Raw genomic sequence first — 20,317 nt, 5'->3', positions numbered from 1 at the left:
GTCGCCATCATCACCATGTCTGCGCCCCGAGGTGAGGCCCAGCTGTGATTTCCTTCCCCTCTGATGCTATGTGACGGCCGGCCATCGTGCCGTGCGTGTGCCGCGTCGCTGTTGGCCCGAGTCCGATCCCTGCATGCAAATCGGGAACGGCAGTCCAGTGCGATACGCATGCGTGTGGTTGCTGTGCTGTGGTGCCCGGCCATCGCGCCGTGAGGATCGTCTCTATGCGTGCCATCGTGCCGCCTTTGTGCTCGCTGATGCGGCGTGCCCGTTGGCCAGTGATGAAAACTGAGGCCCGGCCGCTATGCTTCATGCTGATGTTCTGTGATAGCTCGGCCTTCGTGCCGTCGTGCTCGGAGACCGCCGATGATGCTAAAACTGAGGCTCTCCTTTCCTCCTCCTGTTCTTAGCCGAGTGGTGGTGGCCTGGTGCTACCCTTCTCTATGATGGTGATGCTATGCACTGATGTCTGGCCGTCGTGCCATGAGGCTTGCGTTCATATGGCTACTGCTTGTCAGTGATCGTGTGTTGCAGAAAATTCAGAGTGTGGGCATTCTTTTGGTTGCCCCAATACTGATTTATGCTATTGCCAGAGACCTAATCCTTTTATAGGATGTGCGGTGATATGGCTGCTGCATGTCGATGATCATGTGTTGCAGAAAATTCAGAGGATGGGTTTCTTTTGGTTGCCCCGATACTGAGTTATGCTATTGCTAGATGCTTAGTCCTTTTATAAGATGTTCGGTGCTATGACCCGTCACTTGTTGTTGTTAATCCCCTACTGCTGTGGTTGATCAAAGAATAGTGAGGGCTGCTCTTTCCAACCCCATAGTCTCTAATATGTTCCTGTGGTAAAGGAGCTATTCATGGTAGTTGCGACTCACTGTCTTTGGAGTTAACATGGTCCTATTGATGGTTATGTACTCATGCGGATGTTTAGCTATTCAGTGATGCTTGTTTCATCTCTGTTGGTGATAATTGATTAGTGGTGGCTGTTCCTTTTGTTGGCCGTGCTGCTCTAGTGTTCGTCAACATTGTTGCATTGCCTTTCCATGTCAGATTAATACTGTTACATTGCCTTTGTGGCTTCCGGTTGCCGGCTAACATTGTTACCCTACCTGTGTGATTATTGCCTTTGTGGCTTACCAGAATATGCGCCTTTGTGGCTGGAGCCTGCGTGGCCCACAAGTGATCACCCCGCCTTTGTGGCTTTTGCTTGTGTGGCTCGTTATCTGTTGCCTTCGGAGATGGCCGATGAGGACAAGTCCGAGGCCCAAAGAGGAGCTAGTGAGTCAAGCACGGCGTCGGAGCTCCTGGTTGTGGCCATGCTGCTGCTTTTGGTCGAAGCTACGCGTTGTGCCGCGCTCCTAGCTCACCTCTTCGCACATAAACATAATTCTGAGGCCTACGTGGCCGATGATGATCCGGGATACATAAACAGTCCAAAAAAGCTTATGCCAGACTGTTGTCCCATACTTTACCGCATTTTATTGCTAATGCTTACTTTGCTTGGTCTTTGTTGCGTGTGACTACAGCCTTGCAGACTCGGGACCTCGGTATGACGACCGCCAGCGCACTTAATCGGAGGAAGCCCGAAGACGGGCGTAATTAACCGGAGAGCCTCACGAGGCCACGGGAACCAAGACAAAGCAATCGCCAAATCATGAAGATAGTCAGATAGCGTGTGCGTTTGAGGAGTAAAACAATTGTAATCGAAAGATGTACTTTATGAATTCAATATGAATGAATAAAGTTACAATTCTATTACATTGTATCCTGTCTCTTGTATACTCTGTATACTGGCACGCCCGCAATATTACATACACAGTTTTCAATACAATTCGAAGTCGAGAAGTTTCGAATCCGCGAAACATCATGTAATAACACGGATAGGCTCCTGTTTGCAGCTTCCACCAACATCTTCATTGGCAATGGTGACACGACATCATTCTGGGCATTATGTTTGGATTCAAGGATAACGACCAAAGGACATTGCTCCACATGTGTTCTTGGCATCTAGAGTGAAACGATGAACCCTATGCGTAGCCATCACAAACAACTCCTCGGTGCAATACCTTGTGATTGTTTCAGGCATCACAGACCAACACATTGTTGAATTCGTGCAGCATGGTTTGTCACCCAGCATGTGCAACTATAACCTAACATCCAAGGCGATATCACCTAGAAATTCACTAAGCATGGTGAGTACACAACGACATCTGCCTACAAAGTGCAATTTCTGGGTTCAACATATGTGAACTTTCAATCACTAATCGGAAAAGCATGGGCTCCGCTAAAATGCAATTCTTTGCCTGGCTCGCAAACTAGAACAAGTTGTGGGCCTCATATGTGCTAGCTACCCGAGGATGGCCTCGCAATCCGCATTGCATGTTATGCAGACAGGAACCAAAGACTATCCACCACTTACTTGTCGAATGCAAATTCACCAAACGTGTTTGGTCATGCCTAACACATTGGGTGTTGCAACCAAAACTTCGATCGGATTCTTGGCCGCACACCTATTTGGTTCACCAATGGTGGACAACCATGGCCAACACCTAAAAAAAGGGACTAAAGTTGCTTATCATTCTGGCCTGCTGGGGAATCTGGAAGGAGTAAAATGTTACAACTTTTGATAGAAAGGAACGATCCCCATACTTGATCATCCAAAAGATCAAGGATGAGGCCGGTACTTGGGCATTTGTGGGAGCATGGCATTTAGGGCACCTTACCCGGAGAGAATAGACTTTTGTTTTGGCCTCAGCCACCTTTTTTTTTTACATTTGCCTGTCGGGTGTTTCACTTCTTTTTAATATAACAAGTAGCTCTTCTGCCGATTCATTTTTTAATAAAAAAGCATGCAGAAAAATAGTTACTAACAAGAAGAAATTAAGAGGGACAATGACACAATAAAGTGATGCTAGATCATTAAACTCACAAGGTACAGCTACAACATTGCGAGTGTCAACTTAGGCACCTGTCTCAAGAAATGACCAGAGAGAGAGAGAGAGAGTGAAGAGGAAACACCAACCAATTTGCCACCTTGATTTAAGGGGGATTGTGCTGTCCATATGGAAGGTTGAGACCTCCTTCCATCTTCTCACCATTCTCTTTTCTCTTCACTCCATTTCTGAACCGAATTATCAGTTTCTCTTTCTGCAGTGTGTTTCATACGTCCAAAAGTTCAGATGTAGCGCAGCTTCTTGTTCATAGTCAAGAAAACTTTTCTTTTCCTCCCTAGGAGAATACGCCAAGAAAGCTTGCAGCACAGACATAACCTTGCAGGTACACCTACTTTTCTCTCTCCTAAATTCTAATCATCATGCATGAACAAATTCATGCACTGCGTGGTTTTCTTTTCGATGGCATGATTCTGAGAATAATGATATGCGGGCGTTGTATTCAGCATTCCATTCTTGCTTGCGGCCATCTGTTTCAGAGGGAAGACCTCCGCTCCGCAATGGCGATAGCAATGAAGGGCATATTCAAAGGGTTCAAGATCATCGCTCAAATATTCAGTAAACGCCGTTCTTCCCTCTTATCTCACTCCCTTGATTGCCAGAATATTAACTTATCTGAATAGGATGGACCAAACCAAGAGGATACTAGATAGACTAGTTTGTATGCAGTTAATAAACTGTGGATCTGCCGCAACTCTCGTCTACGATTAACCGGATTAAACATCTCTGTTTGCACATGGTTTTTTCGTTCTTCAGCAATGCACAAGGAGCACGAGATGGAGATCGGGTACCCTACAGATGTGAGGCATGTGTCTCACATAGGTTTGGGCGCTAGCGATTCATGCCCAAGCTGGGTAAGGATCTCTCATGCATGACATCAGTAATTCTTCATGAAAAAATAATCTTCTTGGCAACCACCTACAGGTTTATGATTTTGTGCACGAACATACCCATTTGAGCAGATGAACGAGTTCAGAGGATTAGCGGAGGCATCAGCTGGTGGACCCGTGAGCTCCGTCGCGCAGTCAAGGCAGACCTCCTGGGCTTCTCTAGGTAAGTAGCTCTGAAACCTTGGTGTGCTGTGTGCACCAGAAAGAACACGAGTTCGATGCAAAATCACCAGTCAATTTGATGCGAAATCTATGCAAATAATCGTTCAGAGACGCAAACGTGAGAACCTGTTGGTCTATTTTTCTTGTGCTCTCTGCTCTTCTCCTTGTGTCTGTTTTCCCCCTACATCTTCACATGCGTCGGTCTGGGGAGTTTTCACGTGATTCAGGGCTTATTTTGTAGAGTTTCTAGAATAGTTTTTCGACTAAAATCAGGAAAGCTCTGTCAAATAACATCTTTCACCTTTTAGCCCTCGGAATGTAATCCGTGGAGTGATTATCTGAAATAAACTAGAAACTGGGAATTGAAAAAAGCAGTTTTTTTGAATCATTTTCAATTACAGAATCACTACTTCCATATAATTTATTCTAAAAAATTATTTTCAATCACATAATCACTAAATCAGAGAGAACTTTAACAAACAGGCACTCAGTGTCGAACACTGAACTGCAGAATTGCTTAACACACACTAGAGTGTTTGATGGTTTGTCCCAGATGCTTGGCATGCTCGATGTCCACGGTCACTACCATTTAGCACCAGGCCCAAGCCCAACAAGTGGCGCATTCCGCCTGCTCGCCCCTCCTGGGCCTACTCCTGTCGGCAAGCGGAAACAGTAAAGAAAAGTTTTTGTTTCCTTGAATTTTGTCCCTTTTTCGCATTGTAAATTCATTGTGTTAGTTGAAATTTTGCGGAGAACTTTAAAGGAGCATACTCTAAAATAACAAAAAAAAAATTGTGTTTATTTGGATGGTGTTTTGATGGTCTAAGCAAAGTAACGTAATATTTTTTTTCGAAATTCTTGAAAAAACAATCGCCCAATCAAATGACGAATTTCTCTTAGTTGGGTGATATTGGTTTGTTTGTGTGAAATTTGCAAATGAGGGTCTAAATTTGTAATATTAATAAAAGATAAACATTTTTTTTAAAAAAAAAATCGTCTTTGCCTCACGTTAGCTGGGTTGATTTTTATCATCAAATATGAGCCCACCTTGTCGACTAGACCGCATGAAGAAACTTCAGTTGCACACTAAGGTTTGTTTCCCCCTTATTATGAATTGCAGATTGTAGAAGTTTATCTTTAAGTGGATTGTAGATTATGTTATAATTTAGATATATATTTGCAGAATTTACTTTCAGAATCTGATCGTTTGTTTGCAGAATCTACAATCCACAATATAAAATCTACAATCCTTTGCAAACAGGACCTAACAAACTCTGCCAGGAACATCAGCTGTACTTTCTAGCTTAACCGATACGGCTGGTTTGATTTTCTGACAAACGTTGGTTCTTCAATTGCTGACTCGGTTTGCTGTGATGCTGCAGACTTCGAGCAACCGATAGGCGTGCTGCTACCGACGGAGGCCTGCACTGACAGCTCCGGCCACGACGCCGCCTGCGGTGGCACCCCAAGAGGCCCCAAGAAGGCGACGAGGACGAAGAAAGCCAGGGCATCGTCGCCTGCCTCGTCCGCGAGGTCGCCCTCGTGGAGGTCGATGGCCTCGTTCGCCACGGCGTGCGACGACTCCGGCGAGCCGCCGAGCGCTCTGCGAGTCGCCTGATTCGCAGAGGGCGCCTCTGCAATCTCTGTATGTACATGCGTGTCGCCACGTAGGAGCCTAGAGCAGCGAGTGAGAACCCTTTTCCTGGTACGTTTTCGTTTGGTTTGTTTGGGAGCGTGTCACAAAGATGGAACCAAGTTTCTTCTAAAAATGGCTTTCTCCTAAAAACGTTTCGTTCAAAAAAAAGTTTCTTATAAAAAAAGGAGCTAAGTGAAGAATAGAGCAATTAGCACGTATGGGTCCATGCTGGATAAAACCGTTCTTCATTCTTGTGTGTTTTAGTCAACTTGGTGAAATGTTTTGGTTGCTTCTCATGAATCGCTGATAAGCAGTGAAGAATGTGTCAAATCGGCCGGTCTGTTTTGATTTTGTTTGGACTGGCAAGTTTTAGATACGCTCATGTCATCTGCACATCCATTCATGGTCCCGTGCCTTTGATCAATTGGGATCTGAAACTTCCGGTACCTGCGGGCATCATAACTTCATGAGACTACGAGAGCAAGTCGCAGCTCCGGACAAATCACTACTTCTGGGATTTGACCTGAAGACTGCTTCTCAGATTTGCGATACTTGTTTGAAATTTTCTGCACTTCGTTGTCTGATCCCAAGAGTCTTCTCTTGCATGGTCAGTCACATGTGGCGACTGGCAAGAAAGGTTCTCAGGCTGCCTCCAGCAGAGCCCGTTTCAGCCGGCCGCATCACTGTCCCGGCTGGATATAGACTTCGCTCCAGCCCGCAAACCGCAAACGTGCTGGATATCGACGCTACAGTGATGCGGAGACTGTAGCAGCAACGGATCGGTAAATTTGAGGAAGAATTTGATTACCGTAACACTGTTAACAATGGATGCCTATGAGTCTAAATGAGAAAGAATAATAATAAAAAATAGAAAATAAAATATTTACTGAAGATTAAAAAATAAAGAATACTATAATAGTATTAGTAGATATTATAATAATATTTAAAGAGGAATTTTTAAAGTATTGTTAAAGAGCTCCTCCGCCGCCATGTCTGACTTTAGTGCGAAGACAAGAAACCTTTGAACTCTTGCGAAAAAGATTAAGTATCTGTCGTCGTCTACCGTGTCTGATCTGTCGACCGATCATCCCCGGCCCCGTTTTATTTTCGTTTCTCTGGATGAATTCGATTGGACGGGCCGATCAGACATCTGGGAGGCCAGGAACTTTCCAGGGACGCTGCTGACCGAGGCGTCAGGCTTCGCCATGTGTGTCGATAGCGCCACGGAGGCACGGATCACGCACTCCTCTGAAAATGACGTTGCCTACGTATCTAGACCGGAGCACGGCGTTTCAGGGGACACTCGTCAGAGCATCAGCCGTCCATGGCGGTGTAGCGAGAAGCAAAAGACAACCTGTGGAGGTCCTCCTGACGCCTCCAACCAATCACATGAAAAGGAACGGGCCGCATGGGCGGACCTAATAATGTACAGGGAATTGCTTTCAATGAATTTTAGTATATTTGGTCTTCTTTTTGTGAAGTTATAAAGGTTCTGTCACTGATATCTTGCTGCTCAGAGGTCGGCCCTGGGTGGTCGATCAGGTCCATGCCATGGCCGACTAGTCGTATGGAACACTTCTGCAGATTAACTTAGCTCCAGGTGAGTAATGGGTGAAAGCAACGGACCTGACGCCGCGTGTAGTCCCTTGGGTTCAGACAGGACTCCTCCCAGGCTTACAAATACCGGTCAGTTCCCTGCGTTTCCATCACCAAGTGACCACTGCAAACACACAGCTCCTCTCGTTCCTTGTCCCAAGTTCCCATCGATCGATCACGAAGAACACCCATCTGGACAGGCATGACACGATCTCGCGGCCTCGGGCTCGTCTGCCTCGCCCTTTTGGTCGCAGCGGCCAGCGCGACGCAGTTCAGAGTAGGGGGCCAGAAAGGCTGGAGCGTGCCGGACGCGAGCGCCGAGTCCTACAACAGCTGGGCGGCGAGGATGCAGTTTCAGATAGGCGACCAGCTCTGTAAGTTCCACGAGATCGCGCGCCAGCCATGATGGCAATGACGCACGGGACATCTCGGAGATCAGCTTGTGCGTGCGGTTCTTGAATTTTTTTGTGCTTGTGCGCGTGCAGTGTTCGTGTACCCGAAGGAGACGGACTCGGTGCTCCTGGTGGAGCCGGCGGCGTACAACGCGTGCAACACGTCGTCGTACGTCAGCAAGTTCGACGACGGCGCCACGGTGTTCACGTTCGACCGCTCCGGCTTCTTCTTCTTCGTCAGCGGCAACGAATGCAACTGCCGGGCCAACGAGAAGCTCATCGTCTTCGTCCTCGCCGACTGCAGTGGCACCCACACCCCGCCGGCTCCGTCTACCATGCCGCCGCCATCTTCCGCGCCTTTGCCGAGCCCGTCCTCGCCTCCCTCCGCTACCCCTTTGCCGAGCCCGTCGTCACCTCCGTCGGCTGCCCCTCTGCCGGCTCCTGCGGCCACCCCGACCTCGCCGCCATCCCCGGCAGGTTCGGCTCCTGCGTCTGCTCCTACAACCACCCCGAGCTCACCACCGTCGCCCGCGGCTCTGGCCCCGTCGCCATCCACCCCAGGAGGGGTGCCGCAGCCGCCGTCCCCAACCTCGGCGCCATCCCCGACAGGTTCGGCTCCTGCGTCTGCTCCTACAACCACCCCGAGCTCACCACCGTCGCCATCCACCCCAGGAGGGGTGCCGCAGCCGCCGTCCCCAACCTCGGCACCATCCCCGGCAGGTTCGGCTCCTGCATCTGCTCCTACCACCACCCCAAGCTCACCACCGTCGCCCACGGCTTTGGCCCCGCCGCCTTCCACCCCAGGAGGGGTGCCGCAGCCGCCGCCGTCCACCCCAGGAGGGGTGCCGCAGCCGCCGCCCGCTTCTCCCAACGCGCCTGGCGCCGCGGGCAGCAACCCTACCACGCCGCCTCTGCCTTCCGCCAGCGACCAGAGCGCAGCTACTCCGGTGCTCGCGGGCTTCCTCGGCTCGCTGGGCGCGTTCATGTTCTTTTGTGTCTGAAAAGTTCTGCTACGGCATGTCCTTTTGTGTAGTGTAACTCGAGATGACTTACACTGTGAAGATGATCATTTATACCTGTACTTTGTTCTTATACTTGTGGAATACTCCAATAAATACATGCACGATTGTGTTTGGCTGTATACTTGGCCACGACCTTCGAAAACTATGGGGTTAGTTTGGTTCTTGCATTCTGAAAAATATTGGCCGACCGAATTTTTTCTATAAACGTTCAAAATAATTTTTAGCCGACCAAAATTTAGCTTAGCCTCAAAACACAAACACTACTTGGCATAACTAAATTTTAACATAACCCAGTTTTAGCAATGACTTCTTGAGGATGAGAATCCAACAGCCCCTAAATTCTCCAAACAAAACGCTGCATCAACTTAATCTGAATAATAACAGGCCCAGGAAAAGTAATGCTGAAACTCGATTTCACAAAGCAGGTTCAGTCCAGCACCAAGCAAAACCACGTAATACTGCCGTATCAAATAACCAGCGAACTACCAATCAATCTGAAACGGGACATGCTCCAATACAAGGTTCTATAGAGTGAAAACGCATGTTTACCATAAATATGACAAGCGAATGCCTTAACCAAAATAGGATCCATGCAACATCATAGATTCGGCTAACAGTAAATGGTACTCAACATAGAGCAAAATAAAGCTCCTCTTGATCAGCATAGGAACAGCAACACTATCCAGAGAGGACCAGTTTCTTGATGGCCAGCGCCAAGAGATGACAAATAGCGAGAAGAAGGAACCTACAGCCTCCTTCCCCTCCTACCACCCTTTCTGCGAGTGCTGTCAGTGGGAATTGGAGTCACATCCTCTACATATAAGAGAGTGATGCCATTATTATACATAAACAATAAAACATCCTATCAAGATAACTGATTCAACTACATCAAAACAGGAAAAACTGGTAGAGTTATTGTTAGCAAGATATTAGGGTTCTTACCAATACGCCCAATTTTCATCCCAGAACGAGCAAGAGCCCTGAGAGCAGACTGAGCGCCTGGTCCAGGAGTCTTGGTCTTGTTGCCTCCAGTGGCACGAAGCTTAATATGCAGCGCAGTGATACCAAGCTCCTGAAGACAAAAAAAAAAAACAAATTCACAAATTACTTATCTTGATACTGCAATTCTAAGAGCAGGCTCACATCACCCTAAGCTTCAATGATACTGGTTGTATTAGAATCTAGTTTAAGTAAATTCTTTAGATTTCATTACACATACCTTGCAACGCTGTGCGACATCTTGAGCTGCAAGCATAGCTGCGTAAGGTGATGACTCATCACGATCAGCTTTGACCTTCATCCCACCTACATGGTTCAGCACATCATGCTTACAATTACATACCACTACTGATATTGTTCAGGAAAGGAATAACCAGGAGAAAGGATTATACCAGTGATCCTAACCAGTGTTTCCCTCCCAGACAAATCAGTGACATGCTGCATATTAGAGGATCATACAGTTAAATATGGGCACCTAATGAAAAGGTCCATGCACTGGAAAAAGATGCACCACTTACAATGAAGGTGTCATTGAAGGACGCAAAGATGCGAGCAACACCAAAGACATACTCTCCTTCACGGACAGTGGGTCCAAGGGTGACATTTTCCTCCTTGGGCTCCCTTGTCTTTCTCTTCGACTGCAAACATATACTGCTGTTAGGCAACATTTAACTTACCAGACTTTGCATGACAATGTCTAATAACAATTCCACAGTATGAGTAAACCTGGGTTGATGTTATAATTCATGTTGTGGCTGTAGGAGGATCAAAATATACCATAGTAATTGGCACAAGGTAGCCTATATAGCTTGACAGTGAAGTTACACTAAAAAAACTACTAGAGTTACATTTAGAGAAAATTGCTAGAAGCCAATCAACAACAAATCCAGCTTCCACTCTACTAAACAAACCATCCTTTTCCAGAACTCGAGCAAGACTTGCACCACAGAGCATATTGTGAACTATCTTTCTTTTGTCAAACTTCTAAATTCTCCCACTTAGAAATAAATCAGCCTTGGCAAACCACCACCTCCATATTATATTCCGACGCTAAACATCTTCACCCACATCAGTCAGCACTACAACAGTTGTGATTAAATTTGCAAAACCTTGCCCCGCACATCACTTTAACGAACATAAGACGCGTTGCAATCAACTAATCCAGCAAACGACTAAGCGATTATGTGCCAGTACACCAGCCATAAGCTCCAATCAACAATTTTTCCTACCAAATCTACGCTCTTAGGAACCCATCTCTCAACACAATTACCCCTGCCACTAGCATGCTACCACCTAGATCCGGGTACGAATCACAAGCACACGAGAATAGGCTCGCTTACCATGGTTGCGTGGAGCGACGGGGGATCGGAGCCGAGCGCGCCTGGTTTGAGATCACGAGCACGCCGACGCCGCCGAAACTTCAGAGAGGCGAAGGGCGAGGGGTGCGCGCACCGCGTTTATATATGAGGTCGCAGCCTACTAGGGTTTAGTCCCACCCTTGCTCAACACAAATTCCTCTTCTGCCCTCGCGCCTCTTTGTCTGCAGGTGGGCCCCGGTTCAGGTACAAGGCCTGGGCCGGTAATTTGGTTGCTTTAGCCTTAACGGGCCATGTGTTTGGGCTGTGGGCTGGATAGGAACGCAGCCCATTTGCTTTCGTTGCCTTCGTCGCCTTCCCATCGCCCCTGCCTTGGACTCCGACCAGTGTGAGAAGGGAAAGGGTAGCAGCCGTCGTCTCTTCTTGGGATCGCACGCCGCGCGCAAGGAGAGGAGGCGAGGTTGCTAGGTGAGCCCGACTCTTCTGACCGCTCTGCTACGGTGCCATTTCCGGAGGATTCGTGGGGTGGATGTATAGTGGCCTGAGGATTCGTGGGGTGGATGTGCAGTGGTGGTGAATCTGACTCGTTTTGCTGTTGTTCTTTGAAGTGAGGAGGGAAGAGAGGAGAGGAGAAGAGGTGGTGGTGGTAGAAGGAGGGGGAGGATGAGCGAGGAGAGGCCGGTGCCGCGGCGGGAGAGCCCGTGGGGTTTGCCGGAGGGCGACAAGCGGCAGCCCAAGGCGCACCGCTGCAACGACCGCGTCGAGGATGTCGTCCAGGTACGCTCGCTCTCTAGTCAAATGTTGGATCTTGCTTCTAGCAGTTTGGCTATTGCCCGTTGTGTCCTCCAACTGATGAGTGGAGATTGTCACAGCTCATAAGTCATAAACTATCTGAATCGGCAAATGTTAAATTTTTGGCCAGTTTAGTAGTGTATCCCCAATACCTGCTTGCTAATTTGCTATCATCTATCAATTTTGGTTGTGCCCAGCTTAAAGTCACTTGATATTGCATCAGGCTGGAATTGCATTGTTTCAGTGAATGCTTCACAGCCATCACGGCCCACAACTTGTCTTCGCCCACTTGAACATGTCTTCCTGGCATGTTAGTTGCATAATATTGCCTGCTACCTGGTAACCTAGACCCCCGAAGAAACCATGATTCAGCAGCCTGTAATCAGGACTGTTTCTTCCTTGCGCTGCTGTTACTGCTTTCAGAATACTATTGGCAGCCCCAATTTAAATTTGAAAAGCACGGTTAGGAATACCAATAAGCCAACCTGACTGATGTGTCTGCTTCCAGGGTGCCCATGAGCACAATTTGGAATGATGAAGAAACAGCCCTGAGGCTGGCTAGTTTCTGTTAAAGCCCTAACAATAGTAGGTACTGATCTGTCTATTTTAAAAAACATCATGAAATAAGTATAGTGTTTTCAGTAAGAAACAGCGTGAAAATCATCACAAATCAGTTGGAGTTGGCCACCGTCGTGACATGATGGCTGTGCTAACACTGAACCTGCCAGTGTCTGAACTCCAAAATCCTACCCTCATTTGGGATTCTTGGTAGTGAGCACTTACCAGCCATAGCCACATACTGCATGTTTGCCAAAGAAAGCTGAAGCCATTGGCTCTGCTTTTTATGATTTTAACACCATTAGGTCAAATGCTGCATTATTAAGTCTGAAATTCTTCGGTATACATATGCTGAACATACTTCAGTTTTGCCAATTATTTTGCAGGCTTGCTTTGAAGGGAATCCATTCAAGACAGTTCCAGGTCCATTCAAGCTCTTCTGGCAATGCATGCGGTCGAATCCTGGGTATGTATACCTTGTCATGATTTTTGTGTTTGATGCTTTTGCCACATCATATCTGATCAGCAATGCTTTTGTCGCGTCATATCTGACCGGCGATATGATGCAAGACACTGTTGGATAGTTCTAACGCATTAAGATCTAAGTTGAGCTACAAAAGAAATAAGCATGCTCTGATTGAGAGGAATCTGAACTTGTGAGTGGTGACTAAAGTGTAGTTAATGTTAAAGTGGACCACTTTATCTTGTTTATACCTTTTCTATTTATTTATCGAGGAGGATATCAACAAGTAATTGCAGAGGAGCTCATGAAGAGTAATCTCTGCTGGAGACAAGGTTTTGGTAGCTTCAAACCTGTTTATCTAGCAGCAATATTCTACCACATGGCTTTGTCTCAATCTCATTTTCACTGTAACTGACCCGTAGTTACTGAATTGTATGAATTAGCTTATAAGATGCCTTTTTTTTTGTATTCTTGTGGAAGTTATATAAGCTCCCTCTCCATTGATGCGAATTTCCAAAGTTTGTGAAGTGAGTGACTGTCTGCATACTTCTTGGGCTAGCTGTGCTGTCAGCCATTTAGTTTCTCTGAGAGAGTGTTTTTGAGAGTTGGTTGCCTCCACATGTGCTGCTGCATATTTCAGGAAGGTGGTCTCGCTAGTTGTTTGGGTTGCTTTGATGGGGCATGCTCTTTTATGTATTGGGTAGCTGTAAAGCATGGCCCAGGATTAGTCAAAATATGCATGCATATCTCAGCCTGGTTAGATATTTGGGCCAAGTTGGTGCACTGAGGCGGCCTGGCCGGAAGCAACGAGTTCAAACAAGCCAAGGCTAAAACAGCTTTTGATTAAATGCCACTGAAATGAACAAGAAGTATAATTTGCTATTATGACACTACTTCAAAAGGGTGGGAAAACCTCTAATACCATAGCACATTTAACACAAATTTGTTCCTATAAAAAAAGAGTTAAGTACCCCCTCCGATTCAAAATGTATAACGTTTAGGACATTGACACGGTCTACAATGTGACACTTTGACTAGCAAATTCTATGAAAATATGACATTTCAAATAAAGGTGATCAAATATTATGAACGTACTTTTGATGATGAATCTAGTAACATCTATCTTATGTTGTTAATCTATGTAAGTTAAAAAAGTTTGACCGGTAGAAATCATAAAACGACATATATTTTGAATCGGAGGGAGTACTTGAGAAAACTTTGGTACCGAATAGACCAACTTACTTGATGACTTCATTCAAGTGTGAGGCTCATGATGAATCCACCCAAGATCTTATTTGTATATAGATGTGTGGAATTTTGCAGCACGAGGCTACGCTTGTCCGGATAAGTAATAACTACTTGTTTGACCCAGTTAGGCAAGCGTCCGGTTCCTTGTCACAACTTAGGCATGCCAACTTTTTTTCAGCTAGGTCTCACACGCCTTAGGGCCTGTTTAGTTAGGCTGAGGCTTTTCCAAAAGTTGCTTTTAAAAACTGCCGTTGAAAAACTGTTTAAAGAAAAGCTACTTTTGAATTTACTTTTGATGCAGATAAAATATATAATATGTGTAATACCCCTCAGAATATCATCCCTCAGGAGCTACAAAAGCTCCTCCAGACCGGCTTTTGACTTCTAGTAATAATGACAATTTTTGCTTCTCAGAAGCTATTTCCAAAAGCAAACTGTTTGGTTCAGCTTTCTGCTTCTGAGTAGCAAAAGCCAGTAGAAGCTGAACCAAACAGAGCCTTACACTCATGTAGTTGTGGTTGTTGAATTGTGCAGCTCAATATATTCCATAGCCCAAATGGGCAAATATACAAGTATGGTTATATGCAAAGAAACCCATGTACAAAGGGGAAAATACAAAAGGTACATATACATCTAACACCCCCTAACTCATGGTGGGTCAATTACACTGAGTTTGGAGAGAAGATAACTATGTTTAGCCCTTGTTTGTGCTTTCGTAAACAAGTCCGCTAATTAGAGCTCAGAAGGCACATACTGAAGAGCCACAACTTGATTCTGCACCTGCGATCTCATGTAGGAAGCATCAACACCGATATGCTTGGTGAGCTCATGCTTCGCTAGGTCTTGAGCAATACTGATTGCACCAGTGCTGCTAGAAGAAAGAGGAGTGGGTGTTGTAACCGACACCAAAATCCGCAAGGTGGAGCCAGGTGACCTCAGCTGTCAACATCGCCATAGCCCGCAACTCAACCTCAACACTTGAATGGGAAATTGATGTCTGCTTCTTGGTCTTCCAGGCAATTAGGGAGGATCCAAGGAAAACAAAATAGAGAGAGAGAGAGAGAGAGAGAGAGAGAGAGAGAGAGAGAGAGAGAGAGAGAGAGAGAGAGAGTGACGATCAGAGTGATCACTAGCCCAAGTTGTATCAGAATACACCTAGAGCCGGAGGGAGCTTTAGCGAGGGAAGAAAAGACAACGAGAAATGGTGTCACGAAGATATCGCAGAACACGAAGGACGTGTGTGTAGTGGAGCTGAGAGGGAGCAGACACAAACTGGCCGAGGATGTGAACAGAGTGAGAAATGTCTGAATTTTTGATCCCAAGGTAGACAAGACTCCCAACAAGATGACGATAACGAGTGGCGCTAGTAAGAGGCTCACCATTAGTGGAGCGGAGAGATGGACCACTAGTGAACAAAGGCAATAGCCAAAAGAGTCCGAACAATGGTCAAGTGAGCAACTGGAGTAAAAGTCTCATCATAGTCACGACGTGCTCTCGCTGAAAATCACGAGCCACAGGATGAGCTTTTTAGCGCTCAAGAGAGCCATCAGAGCGAGTCTTGACCTTGTAGACCCACTTGCAAGTGACAGGAGTGACATGGGCTGGAAGAGGAACAAGATCTCAAAAGCTAGTACGCTCTAAAGCAGTAATCTCCTCAACCATAGCATGCTGCCACTCTTGGTGGACAGCAGCCTCTCGGTAGGTTGTGGGCTCGACAAGAGCAACAGCTGTGAAGCCAAGACGCTCAGGTGGTCGAATAGTATGACAATCACGGACCGAGGTGGAGACTCCAGAGTAGGTCCTAGAAGAGACGGAGAAGAGTCAGGTGAAGATGGCTCGATCGACGAGTGTAGTAGTGAGTGATCTCACGAGGAGGAATCTCTGGAGGAGGTGGGGAAGCAACCGGAGGTGGAGCGGAAGGCGGTGGTGAGCATGGAGATGATGGTGGTTGTGGAGTTAGGATGAGAGCTGACTGTGTGGAACATGAAGGCAACGGAAGAGGAGAGAATGGTAGCGGAAAATACGGATCATGAAGAGTAAGGAAAGAAAGAGACTCAACTGTGGTGGATGGAGTATTGGTGGAAGAACAAGGATAGTAGGAACGAGATTCATCAAAGGTGACATCCCGAGAAATTCTCATCCGACGAGCAATAGGGTCATAGCAGCGATAACCCTTGTGCTCCAAAGTGTATACAAGATAAACACTCTCAACGGACTGAGTAGTCACCTTGGTGCGTTCACGAGGAGGAAGAAGAACATAGCATACACACCCAAAGCATCGAAGGTGACTGTATCCAGGAGGCTTGCTAAAGAGGCGCTCATAGGGAGTACATCCATAAAGAACAGAGAATGATTGTCTGTTAATGAGGAAGACACTCGTAGAGACAGCCTCAACCCAGAAAGTGAGGTGAAATATTAGAGGAGATTAGAAGAGCATGAGTGGTCTTAAGAATGTGACGATGCTTGCGCTTAGCAACACCATTCTGAGCATGGGCACCAGGGCAGAAAAACTAAGCAAGAGTGCCCTGGTCAGCTAGATAATGATGATGTGCATCTGAAATGTACTCACCAATAGAGTCGGCATGAAAAGCTCGAATGGAAGAGTCAAACTGAGTGTGAATCCTAGTGGTAAACTGCTGGTAAATGAAAAGGAACTAACCACAAGAAGACATAAGGTAAATCCATATAAATCTCGAATAATCATTAATAAATATCACATAATAGGAGTGATCCCCTTTCGAAACGAAGGGAGCACGCCTCAATACATCAGAGTGGACTAGATCAAAGGGACACTGGGACACATAATCACTAGAAGGGTAAGGGACATGCAGCTGTTTACCAAGCTTTCAACCCGTACAATGAAGAGCAGTGTCACCAGAGAAAGGACCTAAGACGCCACTACCCACCAAAGTGGAAAGCCTAGAGCCAGGCAGATGGCCCAGATGATGATGCAACTGTGCAAAAGTGGTGATAGAGAAAGCTGCTGACATGGAGGCAGGAGAATTGGATGACTAGCTATTCGAAGTAGCTGAAGGAATGCGTAGCCAATTAAGCTTCCAGAGGTGTTGAGAGTTATGACGCCTAGGACTAGTCCCCACCAGAAGCCCATTACAAAGATCCTGAATGCAACAAGAGTCAGCCCCAAGAATGATATGACGGCCATGATCGGTGATCTGACCGGCGGACAAAAGGTGCATTGTGAGTTTAGGAACATAAAAGGAGGAAGTAGAGAGAGTGCTCTGTCCTGCAACCGAAAGAGAGGTGCCATCTGCTGTCTGAACTAGGAGGCGACATAGAAGATATATGAGTTGAATCCAGAGTCATATGGAAGGAGGTACCAGAATCAAGAAACTGTGGGGATGATATACCTGGGTGGGAAGGAGGAGGAGGTGTGGAACCAAAAGCCTGAGCAATAGTCTCTAAGTGCTGAAGTAGAAGCTGCAATGGTGAGACGACAAAACAGCCCAAGGAGCTCCTGCTCTGTGGCAGACACAGAACGAGAGCCCGAGTGACTAGAACCACCTCTTGGGCTCTGAGAGGACCGTCCATTGCGTCGTGTCTTCTTCTGTGCTTTGTCACGCTGCTTCATGAAACACACTTGAGCGGTGTGCCCTAGCTTATCACAGTAGTCGCAGACGACACCAAAGGGGGGCCCTGCTACCACCGGAGAGGGTTGTGGCGTCGAAGGAGGCGAAGGCACCTGGGGAGGTGTGGGAGCCATAGAAGGGACTCGAGCAGCTAGGACAGAGGTGGACTGCTAAGTCAGGTTCACCCCTCCCCCCACCCGGCTCAAAGACGCGTCTCCTTAGTCCGCAGCTCAGGCATCGCCTCATCAAGCGATGGGCGCGGATGGCGCGTCAGCAACTACAATCTGACAGTCTCAAACTCAGGGCGAAGCCAGGAGAGGAACTCATGAAGACGAAGAGTCGCCCTCTGACTCTGGTGGTGGTCACAGCACCTACAGTTGCCAGCACTACAAAACTCGGCATCCAAGCTGTCCAGACGTTGCCAAACTACGAACATCTGACGGTGGAACTCCTCCACAATGGAGTCTAGCTGTAAAAGCGATTGAGCCTCCTTCACGATAGCAATGTACAACGCCTCGTTGCGAATCTCGTAGCTGCAGCGGAGGTGAACCCACATCAGTTGCGTAGTGGTGAGTCCATCGAGGGGCATCGAGAGATCGACCTCCATGCTCGCAAACAAGATGACCTTGGCACATGCCTCCTCATGCAACCAGGTCTCGTAGACAGCGAGATCTAACTAGTAAGTCTCCGTTTCGGTCTCGAAAGCATCAATCAGAGGAGCCTTGGCATCATCATCAGCATCTGGCGGGTAAGTGGGTGGAGTCAGAAGAGCAGGACAAGGCGGACATGCCCACTTGACGGTGAGGTAGCCTCACAGCTGTTGACCACCCATATGGATCTTCATGTGAAACGCGAACTCCCCTCAGTTGGTGCCATTGAAAAAGACCGGGCACCCGGTCTCCTGGAGGACTCCATGAAGACAACAACCTCTATGTTCTTTTTACTCACGCATGCACGCATAGATAGACAACTCAGAAGGTGGAAACCCCACGGCTCGTCTCGGCTCCCAGCGTCGGGCTGGCGACGTGGATGGAGAAGACGGCCAGCCAGGGCGCCGGTGGAGATCGAGCGTAGCGGATCTAAGCTCGACGGAGCATAGGTGGGGCTGATCCAGGGCTAGGAGCGATGGTAGCAGGCAGGCGGTGGCCTGGAACGAACCGGCGTCGGCTAGATCTCGAGCGGGAGTAGCTGATGCGGAAGAGAAGAGAAAAAAAAAAAGAAAGGGAAAGGAGATGGAGCTGCCTTCACCGCGGTCGACGGTGGTGGCTCACCGGCGACCTGCTGGAAGCACACCGACGGTAGTGGTAGGTTTGGGATCAAGAGCCACAAGCTCTATTGCCATGTTGAATTGTGCAACCAAAGATGACAGTGGGAAATAGACAACCGTTCCCATCCCTGTTTGGAGGATAAGTCCCCGTCCCCGTCCCTGGGGAACAAGTTTTCCCATAGTTATCCATGCGCGGGGAATTGTACCCGACAGGGTCCCGTCCCCACTATAATGGCATTAGGGTTTGGTGCTAGTTAGGTCTTAGGATGGGCCGGACAACAGATGTACGAGCCTCATGTATATTTGATACATGCATATTAACCTATATTTGATATAAGCGGGGCTCCGTGGGGAAACGGGGACGGGTTACCATCCCCGGTCTCGCTAGACCCGGCAGGGTGATTACTCTCCATTTACATCCCCGCGGGGAAAAACATCTCCCATCTCTGTCCCCTAATAGTGAATTCACCATCGGGGATCGGCCCCTGTTGACATACTTGTGTGCAGCTGAACTCTATTCCGTACAAGTATGATTATATGTAAAGAAATCCCTGTACAAAGAGAGAAAAAATACAAAGGTACATATACATCTAACAGTGGCAAGATGCCCTTAAGCAAGCTAAGTTACGGTGAGCTTTTTCTTCGCCACAAGTTAGGCAAAAAAGTGTGGTAACACTAGGCAATCTTAGGCGGGCCCTAGATTCTTCTGCATATTTGTTTCAACGTGGCAATGAGCATTCTGACCCTTAACAATATCCTTTTTTGTTTGCATCAGCAGTTGTTCACATATGGACCTGTGATTTGCAGGGAGGAACCAACCGAACCGTATACTTACCTGCAGCTGGATCCTCCAAAAAGGGCGGAAGTCAAGCTGGAGTAAACAGCACGTGAATCTTCATCAAGCGTGCCTAATTTATTTGATAGTAGTGAATTTCTCTTCACCTTTCAAGCAGTTCTTACCTCCTAGGGATCATATGAGCACAATGCTGCCCTATGTTTGGATGTTTATAATCTAATAAAAAACCGATCTTCAAAGCTGCCTTTTCCAGGCGGTGAACTCCTTGAAATCGCTGTTTCTGATATCAGAATCGCGCCCCCTTTCAGATACTGAAATGTGATATGCAGTACTTCCAAGTCCAGTTGTCGTGGGCGTTCAGAGTTAAGGCCTTGCTCAATGCTCATGTTCTGTTTCTTGACCCAGAATGGCCTCTGAAGCAGAGCTCCATATGCCGTCTATCTGTTTGTTCATACGGGTATACGTGTACAGTTGTGTATAAATGATGTTCTACACTTGTCTGTACACTGTCAGATGAGTTGGATAGTTTCAGACTGTGCTGATACACTCATAAACTGTTCCTTGAAGATATGGTTATCTCCCTGTACTGCAGGGGTCAGACTTTTGCTTCACCTTTTCCACTTTTCTGACCAA

The 20,317-nt window shown here is 47.2% G+C and overlaps 4 protein-coding genes across 5 annotated transcripts; 3 read left to right on the top strand and 1 right to left on the bottom strand.

The window, feature by feature from the left end:
* The first annotated feature begins 2,971 nt into the window (after window positions 1–2,971).
* LOC133925997 (CRIB domain-containing protein RIC10-like) lies at window positions 2,972–5,911 on the top strand. 2 transcript variants are annotated; one of them, XM_062371731.1, is made up of 6 exons: window positions 2,972–3,078; window positions 3,163–3,285; window positions 3,407–3,518; window positions 3,717–3,814; window positions 3,923–4,013; window positions 5,395–5,911. In XM_062371731.1, exons 3-6 carry the CDS (start codon window positions 3,461–3,463, stop codon window positions 5,628–5,630), a joined length of 483 nt encoding a protein of 160 aa, XP_062227715.1. In that variant the 5' UTR covers window positions 2,972–3,078; window positions 3,163–3,285; window positions 3,407–3,460; the 3' UTR covers window positions 5,631–5,911. The 2 variants fall into 2 exon arrangements, with proteins under 2 accessions (XP_062227715.1, XP_062227714.1); XM_062371730.1 differs by lacking the exon at window positions 2,972–3,078 and having other exon boundaries at window positions 3,085–3,285; window positions 3,440–3,518.
* Window positions 5,912–7,151: 1,240 nt separating this feature from the next.
* On the top strand, window positions 7,152–8,777 carry LOC133927240 (early nodulin-like protein 18). The gene is made up of 2 exons (XM_062373606.1): window positions 7,152–7,618; window positions 7,730–8,777. Exons 1-2 carry the CDS (start codon window positions 7,447–7,449, stop codon window positions 8,635–8,637), a joined length of 1,080 nt encoding a protein of 359 aa, XP_062229590.1. The 5' UTR covers window positions 7,152–7,446; the 3' UTR covers window positions 8,638–8,777.
* A 388-nt stretch (window positions 8,778–9,165) lies between these two features.
* Window positions 9,166–11,125, bottom strand: LOC133927241 (small ribosomal subunit protein uS11z). The gene is made up of 6 exons (XM_062373607.1): window positions 10,998–11,125; window positions 10,176–10,295; window positions 10,050–10,095; window positions 9,878–9,963; window positions 9,601–9,730; window positions 9,166–9,471 (listed from the first exon to the last, which is right to left on the bottom strand). The coding sequence occupies exons 1-6, from the start codon at window positions 10,998–11,000 to the stop codon at window positions 9,404–9,406; spliced, it is 453 nt and encodes a 150-aa protein (XP_062229591.1). The 5' UTR covers window positions 11,001–11,125; the 3' UTR covers window positions 9,166–9,403.
* A 183-nt stretch (window positions 11,126–11,308) lies between these two features.
* Window positions 11,309–19,955, top strand: LOC133927239 (uncharacterized). The gene is made up of 4 exons (XM_062373604.1): window positions 11,309–11,441; window positions 11,582–11,750; window positions 12,710–12,789; window positions 19,696–19,955. Exons 2-4 carry the CDS (start codon window positions 11,637–11,639, stop codon window positions 19,766–19,768), a joined length of 267 nt encoding a protein of 88 aa, XP_062229588.1. The 5' UTR covers window positions 11,309–11,441; window positions 11,582–11,636; the 3' UTR covers window positions 19,769–19,955.
* Window positions 19,956–20,317: the final 362 nt, after the last annotated feature.

Source organism: Phragmites australis, chromosome 8 (genome assembly GCF_958298935.1).
Source record: "Phragmites australis chromosome 8, lpPhrAust1.1, whole genome shotgun sequence".
Classification (NCBI taxonomy): domain Eukaryota; kingdom Viridiplantae; phylum Streptophyta; class Magnoliopsida; order Poales; family Poaceae; genus Phragmites; species Phragmites australis.
This window is presented reverse-complemented; position numbering and strand designations above follow the sequence as displayed.

Excerpts from the sequence above, each read along its gene's own strand:
- LOC133925997 (XM_062371731.1), top strand. The coding sequence starts at position 3,461 with ATGGCGATAGCAATGAAGGGCATATTCAAAGGGTTCAAGATCATCGCT. Across the intron at positions 3,815-3,922 it reads GCGATTCATGCCCAAGCTGG|ATGAACGAGTTCAGAGGATT; the intron begins GTAAGGATCTCT and ends CCATTTGAGCAG. Across the intron at positions 4,014-5,394 it reads GACCTCCTGGGCTTCTCTAG|ACTTCGAGCAACCGATAGGC; the intron begins GTAAGTAGCTCT and ends GTGATGCTGCAG.
- LOC133927240 (XM_062373606.1), top strand. The coding sequence starts at position 7,447 with ATGACACGATCTCGCGGCCTCGGGCTCGTCTGCCTCGCCCTTTTGGTC. Across the intron at positions 7,619-7,729 it reads TCAGATAGGCGACCAGCTCT|TGTTCGTGTACCCGAAGGAG; the intron begins GTAAGTTCCACG and ends GTGCGCGTGCAG.
- LOC133927241 (XM_062373607.1), bottom strand. Across the intron at positions 9,964-10,049 it reads AACACTGGTTAGGATCACTG|GTGGGATGAAGGTCAAAGCT; the intron begins GTATAATCCTTT and ends TGAACCATGTAG. Across the intron at positions 9,731-9,877 it reads ATGTCGCACAGCGTTGCAAG|GAGCTTGGTATCACTGCGCT; the intron begins GTATGTGTAATG and ends TTTTGTCTTCAG.
- LOC133927239 (XM_062373604.1), top strand. The coding sequence starts at position 11,637 with ATGAGCGAGGAGAGGCCGGTGCCGCGGCGGGAGAGCCCGTGGGGTTTG. Across the intron at positions 11,751-12,709 it reads GCGTCGAGGATGTCGTCCAG|GCTTGCTTTGAAGGGAATCC; the intron begins GTACGCTCGCTC and ends ATTATTTTGCAG. Across the intron at positions 12,790-19,695 it reads TGCATGCGGTCGAATCCTGG|GGAGGAACCAACCGAACCGT; the intron begins GTATGTATACCT and ends TGTGATTTGCAG.